General features: G+C 43.6%; 1 protein-coding gene across 1 annotated transcript; it reads right to left on the minus strand.

The window, feature by feature from the left end:
• Positions 1 to 2006: 2006 nt before the first annotated feature.
• On the minus strand, positions 2007 to 17765 carry si:ch211-234h8.7 (uncharacterized protein LOC561627 homolog). Its single transcript, XM_039825642.1, has 7 exons — positions 17586 to 17765; positions 9873 to 9958; positions 9241 to 9501; positions 6880 to 7023; positions 3289 to 3899; positions 2996 to 3176; positions 2007 to 2452 (listed from the first exon to the last, which is right to left on the minus strand). The coding sequence occupies exons 3-7, from the start codon at positions 9461 to 9463 to the stop codon at positions 2037 to 2039; spliced, it is 1575 nt and encodes a 524-aa protein (XP_039681576.1). The 5' UTR covers positions 9464 to 9501; positions 9873 to 9958; positions 17586 to 17765; the 3' UTR covers positions 2007 to 2036.
• Between the last annotated feature and the right edge of the window lie 987 nt (positions 17766 to 18752).

Raw genomic sequence — 18752 nt, forward strand, 5'->3', positions numbered from 1 at the left:
ATATTGCAATATTTGGTATCGATCCTATACCGAGTAAATACAGGGCCAATATCGCCGATACCGATACGATGCCGATACCTTTTAATAATTAAGGACGATGAATTTTCATGACCTTTAGTCTAAGTGTTTTTTTGTGATTTTACATTTGGATTATGAGTTAAAACCCAGGACAGAATTTTCATATGCTGGTATAAATTTGTTGTGTTAACACTGTATCTTACAGCCTTTTTCCAAATGATATAGCTTGCCGTTGTTTCATTTTTTGGCCTGAAAACATAACCACACGGCGCTCCTCTTCCTCTCGGCCTTTCTTCTGCTCCGTCTCTGTACTGCTTGTGTGTGTGTGTGTGCTGCTGGCTGCTTGCTTGCTTGTTTGCCCAGCGCCGCTGAGTCTCGTGACGGTACTACATCAAATCACAAGAGGGGGGAGGAGGAGCAAAGTGTGCCTGCTCCGCGCTGTGACAGAACTTGACCACTTGAAAGAGCAGCAGCACTTACACAGACACAGACAGCCAGGTCGCCTCTTTGGTGAAACCGCAGCGGTGCATACTGGAGAGAAACTGAAACTAAAGTATCGATCTCATCACACTGGTATTGATCAATATCAATACCAACGTTGGTATCGATATTATCGATATTTGGATCAATCCGCCCACCACTACTGTTAAGAGAGACAACGCTGGGTGGGAGAGAACAAGTTTGAATCACTCAGTAACGTTAGTTGTGGAACTCTAGTAAGTAGACAAGGCTATTTTGTAAACGTTGGATGAAGTGATTCTTTTCTCTATTACAGATGCTGCTGTGTAATTTTTATTAATTTTAAAGGTGCAATATGAGTTCCTGCATGACATCACTTCTGTTGACATTCCAAGTAAATACCAAACAAAACAGAGCAAGCTCGTCCCTCCCCCCATGTTTCCGTAACTGTCATGACTAACTGACTAATGCCGCGTTCTATTTACCTCCGAAACACGCCCCCTGACCTCGGATTTACGAGCTCGGAACTCGGACAACCTCACTGTAGCCCGAGTTCAAAATCCAACATGGCTGCCCCCTGTATCAACAGTTGTGAAAGCTGCAGTAGCATAAAGTTATAAGCACTTCTGTCTCATTTGTGTCACCAAATCAGTTGTTCACACAGGTATGTCCAACTTCTATCTGTGGACATGTTGTTACGCTGTTTGCATGCACAAAAAATGGAATAATGAGTTGTTATCAACTGGTATTGCTAACAATAGCTAACTGGGCTAGAGATAATGAAAACAATGAAATCCGACTTTTAAATAGAACGCATTCAACTTGGGTATGACGTCATTCCCAGTTCCGTCTTCCGAGTTCCGAGGTAAATAGAACGCGGCATAACTGTCACTAACCTCCACCCCCTCCTCAAACCATCTTGTCGGTGATTGGCTGGAATGTGGTTTGTTGTATTTTGGTGCACAGCCTGTGCCCCTAGTGTTTGTTTGATGTTTACGACCCCTGTGTTGTCTCCCGAGACCCGGGCTTTTTCACGGTGTGTTCAGGGGGCAGGCAGCTAGCGGATCAAGGAGAGATGCCTACGATTTGAGACAAAAAAATGAAACCGCGCTGAAACCATGCAGGAACTCATAGTGCACCTTTAAAGTAGTCATGACAAAAAATGCTGATTTTCCATGGATCCTCTATGTTGCCGATTATAACGTTACCTAGCTTGTTTGGTAGCTTGTTTAATAGTTTGTTGGATGGTTGGTTAGCTAACTTGCCAATTCCACCCTACATGCTTTCACTGGTTACAGAAAGTGAGCCGGCTGGCTAGTTATCTGGAGGCTCAGTTCTCAGTTCAGCGTCATCTGTATTAAAGAAAAGAATCCCTTCATCCGATGTTTAAAGTGAATTAAATAGTCTTCCCAGCCTACTTACTGGAGTTCCAAAACTACACATATCCTCTACAACTGTACAATTTTAGCTGTATTGATTGTGTCCCCTTCAAATATTGCTCTTGAGAAATTTTATGTTTATTGCCCCCAACTGTTAGATGAAATGTACGCCCATGCTGCTCACAGGCATGTTTCAGGATTGGTGGCCATGTCACCATTTTGTTGTGGCTCTTTTAACAACCTTTCCTTCTCCTGTGAGTCCACTGTTACACTTTCTGGCCTGACCTCCGCTACTTTCTTTTTGTCTGTCTCCTCCTCGTCCTTTAACTCCTTTATTACCTCCTTCTTTGTCTCCTTCTCTAGCTCCTCTCTTTCTCCCTTCTCCTCTTCGTCATTCATCTCTGCAGGTTTGCTGCACAATTCTGTATTGGCATTGTCTGTCACTTGGATGTTGTCAAGCTTGTCTGCTGATGCTGAGGACTTGTTGCTGATAAACAGGAAGTTACAAGTAGCCAGAACCACAGCTGAGAGGACCACCTCGCTTCCTGCCAGCAGGAAGACCCACATGTAGTTCTTGGTGGCATCAAGAAGCCGGCCTGACAGAGATACGGGGAAACAGATGAAAACCACACAGAGATAATGCTAGTTTACATACACATTTAGAAACTCCTTCTGTCCGAAACATCATACAGCTTGCAGTAATTACAGTAATAATATTAATAATAATAATAACTTGTTATATAGCGACCAGGGTTTCGTGTCCCGTTCTTGTCCTGCGTGTCACTGAAACATACATTTTGTAACCCCCACCCACGATCTTTTTCTATATCTAACTGTCCCATTCTCGTGCCACATGTCAGTTAAGTAATGTCCCGAAAAAAGTGACGCAAAGAGTCCCGACCAAGCTCGTCTAAATATGACGTCAAACAGTGACACCAATAGTCCCGACCCAGAGCGTCAAAAAGTGACGCCGAGAGCTTTTTTGGGAGTGAGAATGTGTTACAACATCTGGCTCCAAAAGGGTGCTTCCGTTTTCCTTTTTTTTCCGGCGAGGTGCTGCCCATTCATATGGGGTCGCTTTGAATATCAGTAAAAACCTTTACAATAAATACTGTACTTTCGTCTTTGTGCTTACATACCTGCGCCGGGCGGCCCCACCAGCACGGCAATGGCCTCCATGAGCAGGACCAGGCCGATGGCGCTGGAGAACTTCTCAGTACCAACTATTGCCATGAGAACCTCAAACTGCAGGGCACCCACCATGCCGTAGGAGATGCCGAAGAAGATGCAGAAGACCACCAGCGAGACGTAGTCCTTGGCCTGGGAACAAATACGGAATGCATTGTTAAGGAAGAGCAAAACATGTTTAGGTTTTACACCATCGGTCTAAGCTTTATCTTTCCAGTTCCATTACAAGCAACCATTGGCCTACCTGTGACCCGACCAGGTCGGTGATTCCGTTGAAAAGCATAGCAAAGCTAAGGAGGTAGACGCAACGAGGCCGCACCCATTTCAGTCCGGCAATCACACCACACGTGGGCCGGGCAAAAATGTCAATGAAGCCCAGGATAGTGAGCAGCAGAGCTGATTTGGTGTCCTCGTTCCCCAGCTCTTTAGCATAGCTCACGACAAACACCGGGGGCACAAACAGCCCCAGCACCATGATGGACGCCGACACGGTGTAGATGACGAACCCACAGTCTTTGAACACCGAGAAGTCCAGCAGTTTGGCTTTGGGCTTCTTCTTTTTCTCAGTTTCTTCTTTGCTGTCCTTTTCCAGGTCCTTAGCCTTGAGAGTCTTGGGGGCAACCAGGGGCTTCATTAGCGCCCCGCACACACAACAGTTGAGTAGAATGCCACCCAGGATGAGGAAGCCCCCCCTCCATCCGTAGTGGTCCTGGAGGAGCTGGCCCAGGGGCGAGAGGCAGCACAGGGCCACAGGGCTTCCAGCGGCTGATAGCCCATTGGCCAGAGGACGCTTCTCACTGAAATAGCGGTTGAGCATAATGAGAGATGGCTGGAAGTTCAGGGCTAAGCCCAAACCTGCAGCAAAAGAGAGAAGCCTTTTTATATTCTTTGACTTTCTTTATTCAAACACATGTATGACTTTTGTTTTATATCTTGTACTCCTATATTAATCTAGTACTTTAACTTAATATGTCTGTTTCCTATTTAAAGGTCCCATGGCAGGAAAATTTCACTTTATCAGATTTTTTAGCATTAATATGAGTTCCCCCAGCCTGCCTATGGTCCCCTGATGGCTAGAAATGGTGATAGGTGTAAACCGAGCCCTGGCTATCCTGCTCTGCCTTTGAGAAAATGAAAGCTCAGATGGGCCAATCAGGAATCTTCTCCTTATGAGGTCATAAGGGGAAAGGTTACCTCCCCTTTCTCTGCTTTGAAAAGGCAGAGAATTTAGCCCACCCATGAGAGAGAGAGACATCATGGCTTTCAAACGAGCAAAGTGGCAGTTGGTCAAGGCCACACCCCCACCCTCCACCTTGCCCCCCCTCTCTCCTCCTCAATAGCTACAGACACAGAAATGGCACATCCTAAGGAAAGCTCATTGTGGGACTGGCTCTAGTGGCTGTAATTCTGCACCAAGGCTGAATTCGGAGAAAGAGACTTCAGATACAGTATTAGGGGACCACTAAGGTCTATATAAAAGAGACTTCAGATACAGTAGTATAAGGGGACCACTAAGGTCTATATAAAAGAGACTTCAGATACAGTATTAGGGACCACTAAGGCCTATATAAAAGAGACTTTAGATACAGTATTAGGGGACCACTAAGGTCTATATAAAAGAGACTTCAGATACAGTATTAGGGGACCACTAAGGTCTATATAAGAGACTTCAGATACAGTATTAGGGGACCACTAAGGCCTATATAAAAGAGACTTTAGATACAGTATTAGGGGACCACTAAGGCCTATATAAAAGAGACTTTAGATACAGTATTAGGGGACCACTAAGGTCTATATAAGAGACTTCAGATACAGTATTAGGGGACCACTAAGGCCTAAATAAAAGAGACTTCAGATACAGTATTAGGGGACCACTAAGGCCTATATAAAAGAGACTTCAGATACAGTATTAGGGGACCACTAAGGTCTATATAAGAGACTTCAGATACAGTATTAGGGGACCACTAAGGCCTATATAAAAGAGACTTCAGATACAGTATTAGGGGACCACTAAGGCCTATATAAAAGAGACTTTAGATACAGTATTAGGGGACCACTAAGGTCTATATAAAAGAGACTTTAGATACAGTATTAGGGGACCACTAAGGTCTATATAAAAGAGACTTCAGATACAGGATTAGGGGACCACTAAGGCATATATAAAAGAGACTTCAGATACAGTATTAGGGGACCACTAAGGCCTATATAAAAGAGACTTCAGATACAGTATTAGGGGACCACTAAGGCCTATATAAAAGAGACTTCAGATACAGGATTAGGGGACCACTAAGGCATATATAAAAGAGACTTCAGATACAGTATTAGGGGACCACTAAGGTCTATATAAAAGAGACTTCAGATACAGTATTAGGGGACCACTAAGGCCTATATAAAAGAGACTTCAGATACAGTATTAGGGGACCACTAAGGCCTATATAAAAGACACTTCAGATACAGTATTAGGGGACCACTAAGGCCTATATAAAAGAGACTTAAGATACAGTATTAGGGGACCACTAAGGCCTATATAAAAGAGACTTCAGATACAGTATTAGGGGACCACTAAGGCCTATATAAAAGAGACTTCAGATACAGTATTAGGGGACCACTAAGGCCTATATAAAAGAGACTTCAGATACAGTATTAGGGGACCACTAAGGTCTCTATAAAAGAGACTTCAGATACAGTATTAGGGGACCACTAAGGCCTATATAAAAGCATCCAAAGAGCACCATGTCATGGGACCTTTAAAACATAGGAGGGCTGGGGAAAATAATCGATTCTCCAATTAAAATGGATCTTTTTTTGAGTGATTTGATATTGCTTAATAAAATCCTGAAGTCGATTTTTTAACATATGCCTTTTCCGCAAACGTTTTGGGGGGGTCACTGTAATATAAACAAGTGCATTATAAAAAATATTTGAGAGTTGCTTCTCGCTTGCACAATTTACAGTATAAGTTCTCTGACGATCTCTTTCGTATCCAAGCAAAATTGGTACTGTAACTGAAATGTTCCTAACATAATTGACATCAAAACAAATAAGAAATGTAATCGAATCGGCACCAGAATCAAATCGATTCGGGAAATTATTGGCGATACCCAGCCCTACAGTTAACCATCTTAAGCTTGATTTATGGTTCTGCGGAAGCTCCACGCAGAGCTCTCGCCGTAGCCTACGTAAGTGGCCTGAAGTTTATACTTGTGCGTTGGTGTGTGCGTCCAGCCGGCATGTGTGTCTGTGTGTGTGGGGAGTGTGTGATAGAGCGAGGGAGAAAGTGAGAGAGTGACGGCGATTAGCTTCGGAGCGAGTACCGACTCTAGAGTCATAGCGAGAGAAACAAAGTGTCTCCCCTGTGCTTTCTGACCACGGTGGGACATCTGTAGCAGGAAAAGTTAACCTACCAAGCCACGGCCGAGCGACGCAAGTCGACATGTAGTTACATTTTTCGAGAGATGCACGTCAGGATACGGTGTAGGGTCCGGCGTAGAGTTGTGTCTCCACGTACCTACGTACGCAGCCACGGCGTAGATTTTACGCAGAAGTATAAATCAAGCTTAACACCAATGGGTCCATTGTCCAAGTTGAAGAGGTCTGTCTGCCTCTAATGTGTTTATATACACCAGTGTGAAGCACTGATTAATACTTTTAAAGGGTAATCTCAAATTCATCTGAGAGGCTTTAAAAGACTGTATCCTCATATACTGTATGTGTCACATACTAAACTACTGTGTATATTAATGTCAGTTTGCAGGGATGGATGTGAGCCTAAGGTAGGTGTGTTGATTTATCTTGGTTAGAAGTCAGATGTTAGAATACAAACTTTCAGTCTGACCTGTAATGACCCCTATACAGAGGTAGATGTGGATAATGCTGGTGGAGAAGGAGGCCAGGATCATTCCCAGAGATGCAAAGAGGCCACCCACCATCATCACTGGGCGACAGCCAAAGCGGTTCACCATCACACTGCACAGAGGACCTGGATAAAGTGTGACACACTCAGTCAGGCTGTGTGTGTGTGTGTGTCTGTGTGGTCTAGTTCTTCTATTAGTGTGAGATACAGCGTGTAAATAAGACAGCTTTGGAGAGTTTGAAAGCTGGGGTGATGAAGTTGATATCGATTTTTTCGTCTCACTGGGTAACGCAAGCGAGTATATTTCCCAAAAATTCAGAGTGTTCCTTTTAGTATGTTGACATTTCCTTTGAAAAATGCAGTGAGAATAAGGGACAGCAAAAGGACAGTCCATGCAAAGACAACATTTACATTAAACTATGTTTTGAAGTATTTTAAGCTACTGACCATTTATTTATATTTACTGTACATTTTTAGATTTTGTTAAGAAGTTTTTTGTCACTTACTTCCTGTTTTTTATACAATGAATAGTATTTAGTTCAATCATATAATGTACATAATACAATATTTATAAATATATACTATCATAATAACCTTTATACACAAGTGGAATGACTGAGCTGAATGCTCACAAATTTGATTTAAGGAATAGTCCAATAGCCATTTTGGAAAATCCGCTTATTTGATCAACTCTATTTTGATTTGCTGTTTGGGTAGTCCTCACGCTTGTAAAAGTGGAAAGTGAATTTATACAGTCAGTGGAAAGTCCACAGAAGTACTGTAATTGTAGTACATAAAGTAACTGCACACTACATTTTCTACATAGTATTTTTGCAGCATGCACCCCGTGCGCTCTGTGGAGAGAGAAAGAGTCAACAGCTTCAGGTTCCTGTGTGGAGAGAGTCAACAGCTTCAGGTTCCTGTGTGGAGAGAGTCAACAGCTTCAGGTTCCTCTGTGGAGAGAGTCAACAGCTTCAGGTTCCTGTGTGGAGAGAGTCAACAGCTTCAGGTGCTGTTGTAGAGAGTCAACAGGTTGAGGTTCAGGCTCTTATTTCTCTGCAGGCCAAGGAGGTTTAACATGGACTCCAGGATACTCTGTAACTTCTACTGGTGCACCACTGACACTATAGCCGCTTTCCGACCAAGTAGTTACAGGAACGTAGTTAGAGGAAAAGTCCACTTCTAAGCAGATCTACTAACTACTCTCCCCCAAAACTGTTTTTTCCCATTTGCATTCGCACTGGCCAAGTGGCCATAGGGACTGGTAGGAGGGGTAAGGGAGTGATGCAAGCACAGCAACGGTTTTTATAGAATTAAAATCAGAAAACAAATACACCAAAAGTATTGAACTAAATACTAAATCTAATGTATATAGCATATTTGTCATAATTTAAACAAGTCTCCCGAAGAAGATGGCGAAAACTGTTAAAAATTGTCCCGTTGTTGGTCTGTCAAGTACCGGAAACCCGACCCTCGTTGACCTAGGTCCCCATGCTGAAAAGGGAACAGCGAAAAGACCCTGCCCTGAAGTAGGAGCTGAAAGAGTTACAGGAACTGAGGCCAGAGGAACTTCAAAATCCCCAAATTGGTCCAGTCGGAACGCAAGAAAAAAAAAAGGGTTCTAGGAATTTTATGTTCTAGGAACTGCAAAAATCCCTCCGGTCGGAAAGCGGCTTATGCTGACCGGCTGCGTTGCTGCCTTGCACTGCCTTCAACTGTAAGATTCTACAGAGGGTGGTGAAAACTGCCCAGCACATCACCAGAGAGACAGAGCTGTCCTCCACACCCAGCGGTGCAGGAAGAAGGCCGACAGGATTACCAGAGACCCCCCTGCCACAAACTCTTCTGCCTGCTGCCATCCGGCAGACAGCACCGCAGCATCCGGTCCCGCACCACCAGGCTCAGGGACAGCTTCATCCCACAGACCACGAGACTGCTGAACTCTGTTCACTGTGACACTTTACTCACAGCACACTACACACTTTTACACGACTTCTATTACCTTTATTAGCTGAACACAGTACAGTATTTTCTTTTACCACCGTTTGCTATTTTATGCTATATTTTACTTCCGTAATATTTTGTATTTTATGTCTATGTCTAGGATTCTTATTTTTACTGTGTTTTTCCTGAGAATAAGAATTGAATTGCCAACGACTGCTCCACTGTAATTGTTGTGCACGTGACAAATATAAAGACTTAAAGATACAGGCTGTGAACAAAAACAGCACTTTATTGTAGTTTGGGAGCGTTTAGTGCAGGGGTGCATGAAACAATTCAACAGTTAGTTGTGTCCACTTGTATGTGTATTGTGCTGTATGTACAGTACACGCAGCAGCCTACCTGTGCCGTAGAGCATGGCCAGCAGGATGGAGGAGATCCAGGCAGTGTCGCTGTATCCCACCCCAAACTCCCTGATCAGCTCTTTGAAAAAGACACTGATCGCTTTAGGGAAAGCGTACGAGAAACCTGTGATGACAAAACAGCCGGCGAGCACCGCCCAGCCCCACCCGCCATCGGGAGCCTTCACCCCGCCTGCGTCCACGTCCACCGCCACGCCTCCCATGGTGCTCTAGGGCTGTGTGTTGATGGCAGACAGAAATGCTGAAAGAAAAATGAAAATGACAACAAGCGGTTAGATAGAGTTTCTCTTTAAGTGCATCTAATTTAGTTCTGCAACATGATTAGACCGCTCCGAGAGAGAACACATTTTGCCAAAGCGGACATGTGCAGCATTTAACATTACTATTTAGCAATACCATTTTTTAGATGAATTGTGATACAATTATCATTAACTGGAATTGCCAGACACTCTTAAAGCTTTAGCTCCACTTGCCTTTGTATGCCCTTAAAGCTGCAAATGTGTAGATTATACAATATCCGAAAAACATGATTCAGCACAGATGCACAGATTTTTACAGTCTATGGTAGGGATTCAGAGAAGTGAATGCTAACAGTGGGTTGTAGAGACTCACACAGGATCTGACGTGCTCCCCTCAGAAATCTTCACAGTCACACATGATGTGCATCAGCGCTGATTGGACCGACACCCAACAAGAAACTATAACAAAGAACCAGAATGTGAAAGCAGTTCAAGGAGCAACATTAGTATTTCTGTCATCTAAACATCAGACAAAGTGTGTCCCTTTATTTCAGATATAAATAATTGTTTCAGTGCTGCAGTGCTGGGGGAGCAATAAACACATCACGAAATGCTGGGACACATCGCAAATTTAGTTGAAAGAAAGTATCAGCAGAAAACAGCACTTCAAAATGTAACTGTCATCTTTTTTTAGAGGTCCATTTTATATTTAACTCAATTGTTAAATTTGTTCAATAAAAGAATGTTGGAAATGATTTCCTTTCATTTCTTTTAAATTCAACAATCAGTTTGTTATATTTTAGAAGAATACTAAAAGCAGCAGAACGGAGTACACTTTAATATCTGTTATTTATCGCAATATTCAACAACGTTATCGCATATTTTCCTCTTATCGTGCAGCCCTAGATGCTACTGTTGCTATGGCTGTCAAGCTTTCCGTTCTAGCAGAACATAAACTATGTAGTTTACAATAACGGTAGCAGATTTACCATCAAAATACTTAGACAACTTTTTGTTTTTTTAATAAGCAGCTTTCCGGTGACTGAAATAACAACTGTCCTCACAGATTTTATCAGGTTTAGCTAGCTAGCTGATTAAGCTAAAATGAGCTCTGTGAGTTGGTTAAACACGTTGCCTTCAGCTGAATTTGACATATTTGAAGTGGACTTGTTTTAAAACAAGAACCCCATAAAAGGGATCTTATATGTGTACTTAATGAGACTGTACTATTTATGCTACAAGACTGAGGCTAATGCTAACATGTCCCAGGCAAGAAGTTAGCATCGTCACCCGCTCGTCCATGCAAGGCATGGAAATAACAGCAGTGTTATTATACTGCAGAGTAGAGCTATAAGTTAGTATGGAAGTGAAGTATAATAAGGGACATCCATAAAACCAAAACTCTTTTATTTTATTTTTGTAGTATTTTAATGTTAGGACAATGCAGCTGAAGAATTATACTAGATATATAAGGCAACCTCTCTGGGAACCATCACCTTATCGTGGTGGAGAGGTTTGTGTGTCCCTATGAACCTGAGGGCTGTGTTGTCTGGAGCTTTGTGCTCCTGGTAGGGTCTCCCAAGGCAAAGTGGTCTCAGGTGAGGGGCCAGACAAAGAATGGTTCAAAAACCATTCTTTCTCCACCTGTGTACAGTAAGGATGGGACACTGTTGACCTCAACTGAAGAGGTAATAGGGCGGTGGAAGGAGCACTTTGAGGAACTCCTGAATCCGACTAATACGCCCTCTATGTTAGAGGCAGAGCTGGAGGATGATGGGGGATTGTTGTCAATTTCCCTGGTGGAAGTCACTGATGTAGTCAAACAACTCCACAGTGGCAAAGCCCCTGGGATTGGTGAGATCCGTCCAGAAATGCTCAAAGCTCTGGGTGTGGAGGGGCTGTCTTGGTTGACACGCCTCTTCAACATTGCGTGGAAGTCTGGGACAGTGCCAAAGGAGTGGCAGACCGGGGTGGTGGTTCCCCTTTTCAAAAAGGGGAACCAGAGGGTGTGTGCCAATTACAGGGGTATCACACTTCCCAGCCTCCCTGGTAAAGTCTACTCCAAGGTGCTGGAAAGGAGGGTTCGGCCGATAGTCGAACCTCAGATTGAAGAAGAACAATGTGGATTCCGTCCTGGTCGTGGAACAATGGACCAGATCTTCACTCTCGCAAGGATCCTGGAGGGAGCCTGGGAGTATGCCCATCCGGTCTACGTGTGTTTCGTGGATTTGGAGAATCTGTGGGAGGTGCTGCGGGAGTATGGGGTGAGGGGGTCTCTTCTCAGAGCCCTCAAATCTCTGCACGACCAAAGTGAGAGCTGTGTCCGGGTTCTCGGCAGTAAGTCAGACTCGTTTCAGGTGAGGGTTGGCCTCCGCCAGGGCTGCGCTTTGTCACCAATCCTGTTTGTAATATTTATGGACAGGATATCAAGGCGTAGTCGGGGTGGGGAGGGGTTGCAGTTCGGTGGGCTGGGGATCTCATCGCTGCTCTTTGCAGATGACGTGGTCCTGATGGCATCATCGGCCTGTGACCTTCAGCACTCACTGGATCGGTTCGCAGCCGAGTGTGAAGCGGCTGGGATGAGGATCAGCACCTCTAAATCTGAGGCCATGGTTCTCAGCAGGAAACCGATGGAGTGCCTACTCCAGGTAGGGAATGAGTCCTTACCCCAAGTGAAGGAGTTCAAATACCTTGGGGGTCTTGTTCGCGAGTGAGGGGACAATGGAGCGGTAGATTGGTCGGAGAATCGGCGCAGCGGGTGCGGTATTACATTCAATTTATCGCACCGTTGTGACGAAAAGAGAGCTGAACCAGAAGGCAAAGCTCTCGATCTACCGGTCAGTTTTCGTTCCTACCCTCACCTATGGTCATGAAGGCTGGGTCACGACCGAAAGAACGAGATCCAGGGTACAAGCGGCTGAAATGGGTTTCCTCAGGAGGTAGGCTGGCGTCTCCCTAAGAGATAGGGTGAGAAGCTCAGTCATCCGTGAGGAGCTCGGAGTAGAGCCGCTGCTCCTTTACGTCAAAAGGAGCCAGCTGAGGTGGTTCGGGCATCTGGTAAGGATGACCCCTGGGCGCCTCCCTAGGGAGGTGTTCCAGGCACGTCCAGCTGGGAGGAGGCCTCGGGGAAGACCCAGGACTAGGTGGAGGGACTATATCTCCAACCTGGCCTGGGAACGCCTCGGGATCCCCCAGTCAGAGCTGGTTAATGTGGCTCGGGAAAGGGAAGTTTGGTGTCCCCTGCTGGAGCTGCTCCCCCCGCGACCCGACACCAGATAAGCGGACGAAGATGGATGGATGGATATAAGGCAACCAAGGAGTTTTTAAGGCTAAACAGCTGTTGTTCTTGGCTGACTAAGTCTGAGACGTGTGTGTGTGTGTGTGTGTGTGTGTGTGTGTGTGTGTGTGTGTGTGTGTGTGTGTGTGTGTGTGTGTGTGTGTGTGTGTGTGTGTGTGTGTGTGTGTGTGTGTGTGTGTGTGTGTGTGAGAGAGAAAGAGAATTTGTATGGTCGCACTTTTACGTCTTTGTCTTGTTTGTCTATGATGAATGTCTAGTTGTGTATTCCTATTTCTATTCATGCTTTCTTTTAAATGTGTGTCTTTAATGTGTTTAATGTTTAATGTGTTTTAAGGTGCTATACAAATAAAATTGACATTGACTTTATTTAAGCTTATTGAAATTTTTGCCAATGAATTTTGCTCTCTTAAAAAAAGCAGACTATGAATAAAAAGTAAAAAAATAAAAACACTGTTCATGTAATGTGATTGTGTAAAACCGTTGAATTAAAGCTGAAAGTCAGAACTTTAATCTTATAGTTATTGTGTTTTCTTTTTTAAATCTGCAAATGTGCTGGAGTACAGAGCATTGTTCTACTACTTAAGGACTGAACTGTAAACCTAACTCTTTTTAATCAATCTCCATAAACAAAACTATCAACCAATTAAAAACTTTTAACAATTGAAGGCATGAAATAGATCAAATTTACCGATTCGATTTAATTTGAACACTCCGTCTGTAGCAGTTGAACCTCCGTACTGATTCTAACATTTTCTCTCATTGCCTCCAGTATTTACAAGCCAGCAGTAACCAGAACAGCAAGTGTGAATTACACTGCACCCTATTATTCTTAGTAATGGGCCAGCACTGGGTGACTCATAGTTCCAGTGGGACTCTGGAGCCAGACAATGCTTCTACCATCACAACCACAATTTAGCACCTGGGGCCAAGAACATCTTCCACACGCAGTCCTAGGAGACACTTCTCTCTCTGGTTTTCTACAAAGAAAAGTAGTGGAGACTAGGATTGGGCATCGAGAACCGATTCCTACTTGGAATCGTTTCAAAAATTACCATTCCTGTGGCATCGTTTCTTTTCTTTTTTCTTTTTTTTGGGGGCATTTTAGGCCTTTATTTATTTAGGACAGCTGAAAACATGAAAGGGGCCACAGGGCGGAGTCAAACCTGCGGCTGCTGCGTTGAGGAGGAAACCTCTATATATGGGAGCCTGCTCTACCAAGTGAGCTACCCAGGCACCCGAAACGTTGCTTTATTGGAATCGTTTGGAGGATTTGATTTTCAAATCCGATCAAATTTAACATGCGCAAACCATCATTGAATCAAAATAAAAAACATTCCTCTTATTTCTGAAATAAGCATGTGACCCGTTTCAACTCCACCCCTTAAAGAATCGATAAGAACCGGAATCGAAAGGAAGAATAGGAATTGGAATCAGAATTGTTCAAATGCCCACGATGCCCATCCCTAGCAGAGACACCCATCTGCTGTTTGGACAGTGAGGAAATGGCCAGGGGCTCCATCAGTTTATTTATAACCTCTTGAAGGAAGAGCTGAAGAAATGAGTTGTGTGGGTTTTTTCCACTCACGCCAAAACAGCCAGAAATCCAGTGTCTCCAGGTAACATGATCATTTCAAGCCTCACACTGACTGTGACGTAACCGGTCAGTCCCCGGGGCAAGATGCTGCATTATTTCATACACAGCTATGGAAAAACAATCCTGTAATATCTGCTTTCATAAATATCGTCCTCTGAGTCTCCTTGGATATCAGATGAAGTCTTGATGCTACACTCTTTGCCAACAATATAAGTGATGGATGTGGCTTTGCTTATCTGCAAACAACTACACACTCTCTGATTGTGTAAAAGCAGACAGTAGTGACCCAAAGTCATCCAATGTCCTCCCACATTGAGACTCAATCAGGGGTTTTTACTGCAGTTTGTGACAGTTTACGGCCTCTCGCCTGTTTACGGCGTTGCTATGGTTACTGCACACAAACCAACCAGCCGACAGTTTGCAGGGGTGCGGACCCGATAAGAAGGAGAAACACAGCTACTTTTAAACATTATCAAAGACTCGGATATCAACAGGTTTTTTGAGTTCAAGAAGGAACTCTCTGCTGAGTTCAATGATACCTCAAAGATACACAAGACTCTACCTTAAATGGGTCACCAGTTATGAAAGGGGGGCGTGGTCTGGGTACGTGGGCATGGTTAAAGCAAAGGGGGCGGCTGAGTATCACATGTAGACCACACATTATAAGTTTCATGTAAATCGGATGATGTTTGTCATATAAGGCGGATGACCTGTTGCCAGCAGGGGGCGCTATGACCAAAAGTCAATTTTGGCCTGTATATGTCCTCAAACGTTAAATTCTCCTTTAAATGAAAAAGCTCTGATATTCCCACTGTACTCTACACCGTCAGAAAACAAAGGTTGAGGTCCATTTATATTCTCTAAGGTAGAACTGCTGGTGATGTACCCTCAAGCTACTTATATGTAGCCTACTTTTTCTAGGTTGATAAGGTAGACTATAAGTTCCATGAACGGGTTCGTAAGATGTCGTAAGAAGATGTATGAAATTATAGGCGACTGCCGGCTGGTCATGTGACTCGGCTACGGCGCTCCGTGAGAGGTCGGTCGTTTCAGAGGCCGTTGCTGTTATCTTGTGATAACTGGAGACTTCCGTCTCGTCTGGAGACGAGTTCGGTGATTTCAGATTAAATGCAGCTTTTATTCAAACAGTGAACAATGCCTCGCATCACAGTGGGACAACCGTTGAGCATACAAAGTGTCTGCACAAGGGTGGATCCTTTTTATACTCTTTTTTTTTTTTTTTTTTCTCACACAGTCCATCTATTAGTGGAACGAAGTTACCTTCAAACTACTCCTTTTCTGGAAGATTCTTCTAATAGATTCCCACATTCCAATCTATTCCTGCGGTAAAGTGTCACCTTAAAACTGACCCTTCCATGGAAGCTCCTTAGAACAGATACATTCAAACACCTGGATGGACCTGACCAAAATCAGTTGCTAGTTGAGTTTAGTCAGTGTAGTCAGACACGTATACTAACAATCTGAGCCTGTCAGTGGCAAAAAGAACCACTGTTAGTGATGGTGCGCATTTGCGCTATAGGGTCTCATTGCAGATCAGTTCACAGCTGCCGGTCACAGCGTTCATTCCCTCTCTCTCCCCTTTCACATCTTCAGCTGTCCTCTATAACAAAGGCCTAAAATGCCCTAAAAATTATCAAAGAACTAGCCTATTATTAATGTATTAAGTATTAAATTATCAATCATTATACTCAGTACTTCAGTTTCCTTTACACAACTAATTAGTGCCACCATGCCCTTCCAATGAAAATGTTTGTCCAATGAAAACTGCTTGTAAATTACTCTGAGAATTAGGGCTAGGCCTTTTGACATTTCAAAATAAAAAGGCTTTTAAATTTTAAGACTAAACCAGCCAATCGTGACTTGTGGTGCGTTCTTTTTGTCTTGTAATCGCGACTAGTAGCTCGAGTGTGACGTCACATCCGTGTCGAAAAAACAAATAACCTGCGGGTTGTTGCGTTCTTTTTGTCACACAATACTACGACTCGGAGAAAAGATGGATTTTTGTAACATTTTTAGTAACATTTAGGATTCTATTCACCCAGTTATTGACATATTACACATGAAAATTACGTTTTGATTAACGTTAACGTTAGGCTACTGCTCTGCTTTCTGCTCAAGACTCGGCTTAAAGCCGTTGTTGTCATATAGCAACCGAGCGTCTCTAGCCAATTTCAGCTGCACAAGCTACAAAATAACTAATGAGGCGGTATTTAACTCCTAATAAGACTGTAGCGACATGCCTATAGGTATCAGTATACAGCGCTATGTGTACGACTTCTTCATTTGGTTACAACAACGACAAAAGTGCTTAAAATTGTAGAAAACCACAATGTTTACTACGTGTGATGCACGATGAACTGATAAGCATTACAATGACCGATCTGACCTCCAATTATTCAATAGGCCTGCAATGGTATTCTCTCCCTCGTTCCGCCTTCCACGCTCCACACACACACACGCTCTTCCGAAACCATCAGTTGCAAGCACCTCTGACCCCAAAATCTTTCAGGTTTTTTTTTTTTTTTTTTGGCCCATATGCAGTTAATGACCTGCATATTCCGCAAAGTAGAGGGAGAGAATACCATTGCAGTATTGAAGAACTGGAGCTCAGACGCAATTTTGTAATTTTCTCAATTTCTGATCCTCTGAATAAAAAACAGAAAAAATAAAAAAAAAATAAAAAAGGTTAAAGATCAAATTTTTTAATTTGTCAAGGTGAAAAAAATGTCCGTTTGTGCTTAGAAAATTGAACTGATAAACGTCACACGGACCGTCACGGGTCCCTGATAGGCTATATAAAGTGACTATTATAACATTCATGGGTCACTCCCTGTGGTTGTTGAGTGACAGACTCGTTCCTGCTCCACTCCCACCAGCCCCGCAGCCCCATCCCTCTGGACCCTTGCCGATATCCGAAATGCTACATCCCTGGACATTTTTTTTAAATGACTCCCGAAACACCACCTGTTTACCACAGCCTACAACCTCCTTTAGCTTAGCCACAGTCGTTCTGTAAAGTGTCCTTGGGTTTCTTGAAAGGCGCTACTATATAAATAAAAGTTATTGTTATTATTATTATTATTATTATCATATTGACTTGCATTTGTCTATAAGCGGAGAGATTGAATGTAATGAGTCGTGACGCAGTGAAAAAAAACGGTAGATTCTCTTACCGGGTGATGCAGACGAGATCTGTGACCGTCCCTCATCCAGCTTCATCACCGGAGCCGCGTTTCTGCCCGCACGTCCACAGACCATCAGCGGGCAGGGAGAGAGAGCTGTGGGCAGGGGGCAGCAGCCCTCCTGCTGCTGGGTCCTAGTGCCGCCCGGGCAGTGGCGTCATCACCAGTGACCAATGAGGTCACCGCGCGCGCTGCTATTTCTGGCCCGTTGTTTTATTAACAGTGGCCAAAGAAAGATTCTCTGGAGCTCTTCTCTGTATGTGACATAGACATATTTTTTACAGTCGTGACTGTGTGTAGGCCTAGTGGAGCGTTTAACAAGATTAATATCTAGTTCAATTGTTAGCTTAAAATTGTGGGCTGTAGGCTAACGTTAGTGTCTTTAACATAGACATGTATAAAATGGACAAGCAGACCCCCTTGCTCTGGACGGAGACCAGTGAAGGATATTAGAAGCACTTTTCCGGTGATAGCTAGGGTTCCTGCGCAGCCTCCAACTGAGAGAGACGACGTAAATGTGACGTGAGCAACGTGTCTGAAAGTTGTAAGTCTTCTGGTAGCTGTGCCAAGAGAAATCTCAATCATTCCCAATCTTACAGAGACGGAGAGCGTAGGTATATGTAAGGAGATAACATAGGCACAGGCTAATTATTGCTAACTAAAATGCAAGTTAACATTAGTAATTAAACTTGCTAATGTGAGTCCAGACTGCCTGTGAGCTTCTCCTGTACTATACGGTAATTCCTCTACTGTGCGACAGTAAATTGCATGGTTATGACACAATTGTTAGCCTATTTTTACAAAACCGTCTGCTACGGAGCCATAATGTGAGGCACAAGGTAATGGAGCCTTTTATACATTGTCGTGTTTCTTGTGAAATAAACAATGGACAAATAGAGTCTTTAAACGCTTCAGATGTAAAGTTATTCGCTGTCAAGTGGCGCCAAAATGAATGGGAGTCAATGGGATGCTAACGGGAGGTGAAGGCTTGGTAGCATCAAAATGGCGCCATAGGAGCTACGTGTTCCGGGGAGAGGCTTACCCCCTTGGTCTTTAATAAGACCGTAAAAAGGTAGGTTGACCCTTTATTTTTCAATGCATTATCACATAAGAAAATAAACTGAATTCAAAACTGTAGTATGCTAACTAGTATTTTTT

The sequence above is a fragment of the Perca fluviatilis genome, chromosome 15, assembly GCF_010015445.1.
Source record: "Perca fluviatilis chromosome 15, GENO_Pfluv_1.0, whole genome shotgun sequence".
NCBI lineage: Eukaryota > Metazoa > Chordata > Actinopteri > Perciformes > Percidae > Perca > Perca fluviatilis.

Excerpts from the sequence above, each read along its gene's own strand:
- si:ch211-234h8.7 (XM_039825642.1), bottom strand. The coding sequence starts at position 9,463 with ATGGGAGGCGTGGCGGTGGACGTGGACGCAGGCGGGGTGAAGGCTCCC. Across the intron at positions 3,177-3,288 it reads CCGACCTGGTCGGGTCACAG|GCCAAGGACTACGTCTCGCT; the intron begins GTAGGCCAATGG and ends ATTTGTTCCCAG. Across the intron at positions 2,453-2,995 it reads GGTGGGGCCGCCCGGCGCAG|GCCGGCTTCTTGATGCCACC; the intron begins GTATGTAAGCAC and ends TATCTCTGTCAG.